The sequence below is a fragment of the Lipotes vexillifer genome, unplaced genomic scaffold (genome assembly GCF_000442215.2).
Source record: "Lipotes vexillifer unplaced genomic scaffold, Lipotes_vexillifer_v1.1 scaffold413, whole genome shotgun sequence".
Lineage (NCBI taxonomy): Eukaryota > Metazoa > Chordata > Mammalia > Artiodactyla > Lipotidae > Lipotes > Lipotes vexillifer.
Window position 1 is genome coordinate 1,628,679 of NW_006769725.1, and position 11,006 is coordinate 1,639,684.

Here is an 11,006-nt window from a genome sequence, read left to right on the forward strand (position 1 = left end):
TCTTTGCCCATATTCTCCTTCCTTTCATGAACATTCTGTCGCTAAGAGTTCTATCTCGTGGTGGTTAAGAGCAGAGGCAGTGGAGTCAGACAATTCATATTTACAGCTAGCTGGCTCTGTGATCTTGAGCCATTTTCTTCACCTCTCTCTGTATGTATTCTCATCTGCAAAAATGGGAATAAGATGATCAATTTCATAGTATTGTTAACAGAATTAAGAGAGTTAATATATGTAAAGTGCTTAGAACAATGTACAGCATGTAATAAGTACTCAATAAATGTTAGCTATTGTTCCATATTCCAAATACATCTACCTCTCTCTACCCTTGCTGGCAGCATCCACACTAAGTAAGCATTATCTCTAGCCTGGTCTTTGTTACTGGCCTCCGAATATTCATATAACATCTGTTCTTATTCTCTTACACCCTTTTCTCCGCATAGTATCAGAGTAAACTTTTTAATACATTGAATAGGTAATGTCATTCCTCTGTTAAAAACCTCCATTGACTTCCTCCTGTCACTTAAAAATAGAATTCAAAGCCCTTACTATGGCTTTTAAGGCTTTATATACTTTGGCCCAGTCTGTGTCAGTGACCTCTTAACTCCTACCACTTTCTACCCAGTTTACTCCATTCTGACAACATAGGTCTCTGCTTATTCTTCCTCATTTTCTTTGTTTTCCTCACCCTGTAATGCTTTAATCCAGGTCTCTAATCAAATATCAGCTCATAGAAGTCTGCGTATTTACTTTTACGTCTTTGTCATTAGTACTCTGCAGTTTTACTGTGATATATTTAGAGGTAGATATCTTTTCCTTTATCCTGGTTGGGATTCATTGGGATTTTAAAATCTGTAAATCAATACCTTTCATCAATTCTGGAGTCTCTTTAAATTGACTTTACTCCATGTATTCTCTCTTCCTTTTTTGGAACTATGATTAAACATATGTTAGAACTTTTCATTCTGGCTTCCCCATATCTTATCCTCTCTTCCATTTTAGTTTGATGTAGTCACACTTGTTTATTTTTGCTTTTGTTGCCTTTGCTTTAGGTTTCTTATCCAAAAAAATCATTGCCAAGGCCAGTGTCAGGGAGCTTTTCTCTATGTTTTCCTCTATATTTTATGGTTTCAGGCCTTATATTTAAGTCTTTAATCCATTTGGAGTTAACTTTTGTAAGTGGTGTAAGATAGGGGTCTAATTTCGTTCTTTTGCATGTGCATATCCAATTTTCCTCTATCATTCGTGACATTGGTGATGCAGACATCCTTTTTTACTCTGGTTAGTCTTGTCATGAGTTTATCAATTTTGTTAGTCTTTTTAAAAACAAACTTTTAACTTCATTGATCTACTTTACTGTGTATGTGTTTTCTCTTTCTTTAAATTCTGCATGGATGTTTAAAAATAGAACCTAAAGTCAGTAATAGGTATTTTTAATAATAAACACTATATTCCAAGGAACCGCACTTTTTAATAAAAAGCTGAAAATTGCTCAGTTACATGTAGTAACTGATAGATTCCTTTCGTAAGGCAAGACTTTTCTTATATAACTCATGCCTGCTACTTTTTAAACTCTTAAATAACAGAAAGTTTACTTTAAGAAACAGCTGTTTTACGAAGTTGCAGTATATCTAATTTTATTAGCAATATGCTATATAAGAATAATAAATTAATTCTAGATACCATGTCTAAATATGGCAGACATTCTTATATACACATACCTTATGGAGTAAAATTGTTATTGTGGATGTTTTAGAAGTATAGCTAATTTAAAAACTAAAGTTTATATTAATGTTGGACTCTTTATTTTTTATTAAGTAAGTTAATCTCAAGGTTTATGCTTTAACATAAATACAAATAATTAAAGTTCTATAACCTATCATATGATAAAATATCATATTGTGTCTTCAAACTTATTTTTTTTAATATGATACAGTACACAGAGGTGTAACTAAGAAGGCTAGACATGTAGTTTGAGCAGCGTAAAATATTAAATGGATATGTAAAGTAAACTTTCGATAATACAAACCCAGACTTCAGGCTAGAGAGATTTTAGGGCAGTTAGTATTCAGGTGGCAGTTGAAGCCAAGAGAATGATTGAGATCACCCAGTACATTGTGAATAATAAGGAGGGTAAAGAAATGAGACCATTCTGTGAATACTTAGGAGTCACATTATTTAAAGAGCAGGTGGAGGAAAGTAGTCATTGGAAAGGAACAAGAAGAATCAGAGATAGAAAATGTACCAGGAGACAGAGCTCACCTGAAGCCAAAAGGGGAAAGAATTTCAAGAGAAAGTTGTGGTGAATAGTATCAAATATTACTGGCACATGAAACAGTAGGGACTGAAAATAGACCATCAAATCTGGCAATTAGTAGACATTGGTGACAGTATGGAGAACAGCTTCAGTAGAGCAGGTAGAAGTGTCGTGATTGAAGATCAGGTGGGAGGTGATAAATTGGGAGAAGTGCTTTTTTTTTCCCCCCCAAAAGTTGAAGTAGGAAGGCAGCTTCAAGCCAGGAGGTAGTTAAGATAAAGGTTTGGGGATTTTGTTGTTGTAATTTGTTCTCTTTTTAGAGTCATAGGAAAGATTTAAGCACAATTGTCAATGGAGGAAGAAAGAAATTACAGGAAAGAAAAAGGATGGTAGATGAAGCAGGGCCCTGGCAAAAGGAGACATTGGGCCCTGGGGCAAGGTAGCTTTGAAGAGGTTACTACTGTAGCTTTAAGTCATACTGTACTACCTAAACTTGAAGGCAGGAAAGTGGCGAGTTGAGGGAATTCCCACTAGATGACCTCTGTTTTCTGTATAAAGTAGGAGCAAGACAGATTCTTAATTCATTTGTTAAGCACTTTGCAAGTGCAGGACTTGGTGTTAAGGATTTAGGATACAGAAATAAAAAGAGAGTCATGGTCTCTTGCTTTCTGATATTACAGAATTATCTATTAGAATTACTCTTTTTTCCCCTAGTTTTATTGATAAATAATTGACTTTCCTCACTGTGTAAGTTTAAGGTGTACAGCATGATGGTTTGATTTACATATACTGTGAAATGATTACCACAGTAGGTTCAGCTAATGTCATCTTTTCATATAGATACAATAAAAAGAAAAAAAAGAAGAAAAGAAGAAAGGAAAAAAAATTTCTCCTTATGATGAGCACTCTTGGGATTTACTCTGTTACAACTTTCCTGTATATCATATAGCAGTGTTAACTGTAGTCATCATGTTTTACATTACATTCTTAGTACTCAATTATCTTATAACTTAGTACTCAATTATCTTATAAGTACTCAATATATCTTATAACTTATAACTATCTTATAACTCAATTATCTTAGTACTCAATTATCTTATAACTTATAACTATATAACTTATAACTTACATCTTATATCTTCTTATAAGGAAGTTGGTACCTTTTGACCACCTTCTTCTAATTCCCCCTCCGTCTACCATTGGCTCTTGTAACCACAAATTTGATCTCTTTTTCTATGAGTTTGGGTGTTTTTTTGTTTTGTTTTGGTTTGGTTTAAGATTCTACCTATAAGTGAGATTATACGGTATGTCTTTTTCTGTCTGACTTATCTCAGTATAATACCTTAAAGATCCATCCATGTGGTTGCAAATGGTAGGATTTCCTCATTTTTATGGCTGAATAATATTCCATTGTGTGTGTGTGTGTGTGTGTGTGTGTATACACATACACACAACTTCATTCATCCATCAGTGGACACCTAGGTTGTTTCCATGTCTTGGCTATTGTAAATAATGCTGCTATGAACATGGGGATTCTTTTTGAGTTAGTGGTTTTTTTGCCTTTGAATATATTCCCAGAAGTGGAATTTTTAATTTTTTGAGGAATCTCCATACTGTTTTCTGTAGTGACTGTACCAATTTGCAGCCCCTCCAGCAGTGCACAGGGGTTCCCTTGTCTCCACATCCACACCAGCATTTGTTATATCTTGTCTTTTTGATGATGGCCCTTCTGCCAGGCATGAGATGTTATCTCACTGTGGTTTTAATATGCATTTCCCTGTTGAGTAGTGACGTTGAGCATCTTTTCATGTACCTGTTGACCATTCGTGTACCTTCTTTGGAGAAAAGTCTATTCAGGTCCTTTGCCCATTTTGTAATTAGGTTATTTGTTTGTTTGCTATTGAGTTGTACAAGTTCTTTATGTGTTTTAGATATTAACACTTTATCAGTTATATGGTTTGCAAATTTTTTTCCCGTTCTCTAGGTTGTCTTTTTACTTTGTTGATGTTTCCTTCTGCTGCTGCAAGGTATAGCATTACTTTTTTTTTTTTTTTTTTTTGGCTGCACTGTGTGGCATGCGAGATCTTAGTTCCCCGACCAGGGATCGGACCCTTGCCCCCTGCAGTGGAAGCGCAGAGTCTTAACCACTGGACCGCCAGGGAAGTCCCTAGCATTACTTATTATTATCACAGCAATAGAATTACTTACTGTTAGTAAGAACAGAATTACTTATTAGAATAAGTGTTAGGTTCTATGGGAACATCAAATAGGGAGCCTAACTTAGGAGACAGTCTCCTCAAGGAAACAGCTTAGGTTGAGTTTCTGAGTCCTAGGAATCATCCAGACAACAAGGAGGTTGTAAGTAAGGGAGCAGGAATTGTATCTTTCAGAGCAGCATGTGCAAAGGCCTGCTCGCTAATGAGGGTGTAGAAAGTTCTAAAATGAACTTGAGAGGAATTCTTCAGTGTAGCTGGAGCAGAGGGTGCAGGAGTGATATTGGTGAGCATACATGGTCTGTATAGAGGTATGCAGTAGCAAGATATTAAAAGCCACATTAAGCATTTACACTATATCTTAAAGGCAGCAGGAAACCAGTGAAAGGTTTTATTGAGAACAGCTGCTTCAGGGCTATCCTGAAGCAGTACTTGGTAAGACATGATGATTGAGAGATGATGATTGAGATATCTTGGTGGTCTCTTCTAAGGAGCTATCTGATGGAGATGGAGAGAATTTATTATATTCAAAAAATATCTAGGAGAATGGCTTGGAGAGAAAACTTGGTAATTGATTCCGGTTTAAAGTAGATTTTTTAAAAAGGGTCAAGGGTCACTCCAAGATGTATAGCTTTTGGTCAACCAGATGGATGCTGATGCCATATTTTGAAATGGAAATTACAGGGGAAGGATCAGGATTTGGGGCAGGGGGAGAGAGGGAACTCTGTTTATGAATTGTGAAATTTGAAGGCCTTGTGAAACAGCTAGGTGGCCACTGAGTTTATGAGTATGAAGCTCAGGTGAGAGATCTGGGTTGGTTTAATGGATATAGAAGGCATTACTATACAGGATACCATTTTAAGCTGAGCAGTGTAACATTATTTCATTTTAAAAAGATTTATACACACGTGTTGGTACATATGAATTAATGTTTTAGTTATTTTATCCCCCACTTTTATTTTTATTTTTTAAAACAGTTCTGGACTATTTCCTCTTCTTGCAAATGCTGCCATGTCGGTGAAACCAACATTGCTAAGTTTGTATGAGATATATTATCTGCCTTTGGGTAAAACACTGAAGCCTGGTCTACAAGGATTGCTAACTGGTATTCTTCCTGGCTTAGAAGAAGGATCAGAGTACTATGAGAGGTAAGATAGTACTGTTATTGCTGCAGCTAAGTAATCAAAGTCATGGATTTGTCAGCAAGCATCCTTAAATCAGTAATATTAGCATCACAAAAACTAATTATTCTTGACACTTCAGTATATCACCTGAAGATTTTTATAGCAAAAAAATTATTGTAGTGTGTCTAGTTTGTGTATCACACTGAAAATTTAGCTGAGTAATAAGAGCACAGACTTGGAAGGTAGATGGACTGGTTTCAAATCCTAGTTTGACAGACACTGTGCGAGCTTAGGAAAGCTTTTTCAACATTTCTGAATTTTATTGAGTTTTCTCATGTATAAAAAAGCATAACCTATTTCATTGTGTTACTATAATATTTCAGTATCACTTAGTCTAGTGCCTAGCACATAAAAATCACTCAAAAATTTGTGACCCCTAATTTAAAATAATAGTACAACAGATAGGACATTTAAATTAATAAAATGAATGGGAAATTGGGCCATGTACCATCAATTTTTAAATTGTTAATGGTGGAAAATAGCCTAGCACCAACCTATTGACATGATACTCTTGATATTTTAACTCTTCAAAGAAAATGATTTGATCTGTTTTGGAGCCTATTATTTCTTTGGAAGTTAATAGTGGTAGACAATGCAGGGTAACGTTAAGTATTTTTAGTATCTCTTTTACCGATATTCTTACCAAAAAGGAAATTATGAATTAAGGTGGCAGAAATAGAAAATGCCAAACTTTCTTTACGAGTACACGTAATGATTTAAATTTAAATAATTTATTCCAGTGCATTGACCAGCTACTCTTTTATTGTATTTCATCTGCTCCCATAATGCTGTAAGAATCTAATCCTGAAAATATTGGATTACTCTTATAAGCTACTTTGAGAAAAAGTACTTTAGTCCTCAACTTATCATTTACTTTTATTAACTTTTTTACTTACTTGCTTACAATTTTAGAAACACAATATGAGATTATTTTATTAAGTTTATAAATCAGTCTTGTTTTAAATTGTTTTATTAATTCTCCTAAGGGAAGCATACAATGAATACCATTTTATAAACCTGCTAGTTATAATTTAAAATTTAATGTAGAAATTGAATAATGATGTTTATGACTGTGGTATCTCTATGATTCAATCTTGTTATGTGCCTTAGTCTTTTGGGCTCTTGTAACAAAATACCACAGACTGGGTAGAAATTTATTTTCAGAAATTCAGCAATATTCAGAAATGCAAAAGTTCCGAAATTTATTTCTCACAGTTCTTGAGCTGGGAGTCCAAAATCAAGGTGCCAACATGACCGTACTCTGGTGAGAGCCTTCTGCCTGGCTCATAGCTGGAGCCTTTTCCCTATATCCTCATCTACTGGAAGGGACTTTGGAGCTCTGCTGGTATCTCTTTCATAAGAACACTAATCTCATTCATGAGAGCTCCACCCTCATGACTTAAGCACCTCCCAAAGGTTCCACATTCTAATACCATCACTTTGGGGGATCAGGGTTTTAATGTATAGATTTTCAGGGGACATAAACATAGCAATACGTTTTGCCAGTTATTTCACACAAGTTCTATAAAATGATATGAAAACATGTTCTTTTAATGCGTAGTTAAATTGAGGCTAGAAGGGATTACAGTGTTAGTATTAAATCACATAGTAAGTTAACAGTAGAACTCGTCATCAGATTCTCTTGATTCTGAATCTGCTGTATAGCAATGTAATAATTTTTGTATTGCATTGTTTATCTTATGTTTAAAACAAATGAAAGGTAATTATTCTTTAAGTGCAGTTCTTAATAAAGCAATAATGCATCTCTGATTTTGTCATAGGATAATTCATTGAAATAGTGAATTACATAATGTGATTTCAAAGAGAAGGAAATATTTAGAAATAGCCTTTAAAATTTTGTAGAAAATCGACAGAAGATATGTTCTGCTATAGGATTATTATTAACTATAATGTATGTGGGTTTAACAACCCACTGAGGCAGATGGGACTTGTGGTGGTGTTTTTGTTGTTATCTTCATTATATGGATGAGGAAACTGAACTGAAGAAAGACTAAGTGATTTCCCCAGATTACACAGCTAGTAATTGGGAGAGCCAGGACTTACACCCAGTTCTCTGACTCTGATGTGTATGCTTCTTTCCATCTATGGAACATATGACTACGGCAGGGATGCTTTCATACATTCTGGGAGAGGATAATGATTTGTGTTTAACATCATGAAACTAAATATTTCCCTTTTTCAACCACTTTATTTTGTACCTCAGAACAAACACATTATTGGAAAAGGTTGCTACTGCAGTGGACCAGTCGGCATTCTATAGTGCCCTCTGGGGTAGTCTTCTAACCAGTCCTGCTGTGCGTTTACCTGGAATCACGTATGTTCTCGCCCATTTGAACAGGAAGCTTTCCATGGAAGATCAGCTTTATATAATTGGCAGTGATATTGAGCTAATGGTAGGTATGCATGTGGTTGCTCATTTAACTTATACTTCTTTATAGCCAGACACAAAATTCCAGATGTTGAGAATGGTGCCACGAATGAAGTTCCTGTTTTTATGGAGCTTTTCAATTTTTCAAGGAAACTTAAAGGCCAAAATAGTCGCTAATTATTTTTTTGAAAACCTAGAAATTTTTTTTTCATGGAAAAGGAATTGTTATTTATATGTTATCTTTATTATCTGTTATTCAAGCAAATAAACGGTCTTTATTACCATCTTGCTAACTGATTAGACCATTGTTAACATAGCCACATTCATTATATTATCCTGCCGTGTACCTTCTGTTGGATCATAGATTTCTTTATAGGAAAGACAGATTTTAGACAAAGTGATAGCCAGATTCTGTATGGGATTTACACAAAATGGTGTATTACTAAAGCAGGTAGTGAAAGATAGTTGAAAAAAATCACATTGATTGTTTGCTTATACTTTTTAATTTCAAGATTAAGAACAGAAGGAAACCTTTTATCTCTGTAGAGTGCTGTACTCTTAAAATGAGCAAGGAATGAAAAACAAAGAATCCCTTAAGGGTTATTTTGAAATGTTTAAAAAAAAAAGGTTGTGATTAATCATCCTTTACTTTTTCCCCATATGATTATGAAATGACAGATTTTTATGCAGATTTTTGGTTATATGTATTAAAGTGTAATTAACATACACTGAAATTAATTCATGTGTACAGTTGTATGAATTAGACAAATATATACAGTCATTTGTCAAATTCATACATACTATACATACTATAGTATACTATACATACTATATACATACTATAAAGTCAAGATAGAGAACATTTACATCACCCCAAAAAGTTCTTTTCTGTCCCTTCGTAGCTACTCTCATTCCCCTACACTCCCAAGTTCTTGTAAACACTGATCTATTTTCTATTCCTGTAGATTGTGCTTTTTGCAGAATGTTACATAATAGAATCATGCAGTGTTAGCTGTTCTCTGTCTTCTTTCACTTTGTACAACGTGTTTGAGAATCATCCATGTTTTTGCATGTATCAATAGTTCTTTTATATTGCTATGTAGTATTGTATGAATATACCATAGTTTGTTTATTCATTCACTGATTAATGAACATTTGAGTTCTTTCCAGTTTGGGGCAGTTATGAGTAAAACTAATATAAACATTTGCATACAGTTATTTATATAGACATATGTTCTTTTTTTTCCATTTACAACTATTTCTCTTTTCTTCATATTTATTTATTTATTTATTTGGCTGCGATGGGTCTTGGTTATGGCACACACAATCTTTTGTTGCGGCGCACGGGCGTCTCTCCAGCTGTGGCACTCAGGCTCTAGAGCGCATGGGCTCAATAGTTGCAGGGTGTGGTCTCTCTAGTTGTGGTGCACTGGATGGGCTCAGTAGTTGAGGCATGCAGGCTCTCTAGGTGTGGCGCACAGGCTCTAGAGGCTGCAGGCTTAGTTACCCCTCAGCATGTGGGATCTTAGTTCCCCGACCAGGGATCGAACTCGCGTCCCCTGCATTGGAATGCAGATTCTTAACCACTGGATCACCAGGGAAGTCCCTCTTTTTAAAAAAATTTTAATTTTATATTGGAATATAGTTGATTTATAATGTTAGTCTCAAGTGCACAGCAACATGATTCAGTTATACATATACATATATCTGTTCTTTTTCAAATTCTTTTCCCATTTAGATTTTTTTTTTTGCGGTACGCGGGCCTCTCACTGTTGTGGCCTCTCCTGTTGTGGAACACAGGCTCTGGACACGCAGGCTCAGCGGCCGTGGCTCAGGGGCCCAGCTGCTCCGCAGCTGTGGGATCTTCCTGGACTGGGGCACGAACCCATGTCCCCTGCATCGGCAGGTGGACTCTCAACCACTGTGCCACCAGGGAAGCCCTCCCATTTAGATTATTACAGAATCTTAAGTAGAGTTCCCTGTGCTATATACACTAGGTCTTTGTTGGTTATCTGTTTTAAATACAGTAGTGTGTATATGTTAATCCCAACCTCCTAATTTATCGCTTCCCCCCACCTTCCACCTTTGGTAACCATAAGTTTGTTTTTTAAGTCTGTGAGTCTATTTCTGTTTTGTAAATAAGGTCATTTGCATCATTTTTTTTTTTTAAGATTCCTTATATAAAGAATATCATATGATACTTGTATTTCTCTGTCTGGCTTACTTCACTTAGTATGATAATCTCTAGGTCCATCCATGTTGCTGCAAATGGCATTATTTCATTCTCTTTAATGGCTGAGTAATATTCCATTGTATATATGTACCACATCTTCTTTATCCAGACATATATTCTTATTTCTTGGAAAAATACCTAGGAATGGGATTCCTGCTTTATAAGGTAAATATATGTTTAACTTTTTTTTATAACAGCTTTATTGAGATATTTATATCTTTATTGAGATATAATTCACATACCATGAAATTTATCCTTTTGAATTGACCAGTTCAGTGGTTTTTAGTATATTCACAAAGTTGTACAACTACCACCACTAATTTGAGAACATTTTCGTCACCCCAGAAAGAAACCCCATCTGTTCCCATTAATCACATCACATTTTCCCTCACTCCTGTCCCTAGCAACCACTGTCTATTTTCTGTTTCTATAGATTTGCCTATTCTGGACATTTCCTATAAATGAAATATATAATATGTAGTCTTTTATGAATAGCTTCTTTCACTTACCATAATATTTATAAGATTTGTTCATATTGAAGCATGTACTTCATTCCTTTTAATGGCCGATTAATATTCTATTGTATGGATATAGCACATTTTATTTAGCCATCATTCAGTTGATTACAGTTTGGGTTACTTCTCCTTTTTGGCTATTAAGGATAAGTTTTTGTGTAGACATAAGTTTTTGTATCTTCTAGGTATACACCTAACAGTGGGATTACTGGGTCATA

The 11,006-nt window shown here is 35.0% G+C and overlaps 1 protein-coding gene across 2 annotated transcripts in view; it reads left to right on the top strand.

Moving 5' to 3' along the window:
- DOP1A (DOP1 leucine zipper like protein A) overlaps window positions 1-11,006 on the top strand; it is an 87,733-nt gene that overhangs the window by 4,113 nt on the left and 72,614 nt on the right. For both annotated transcript variants that reach the window (XM_007445881.1, XM_007445880.1), the window contains exons 3-4: window positions 5,445-5,615; window positions 7,876-8,065. In XM_007445881.1, coding sequence (XP_007445943.1) covers window positions 5,445-5,615; window positions 7,876-8,065 — 361 coding nt within the window. The remainder of the gene's footprint in view (window positions 1-5,444; window positions 5,616-7,875; window positions 8,066-11,006) is intronic.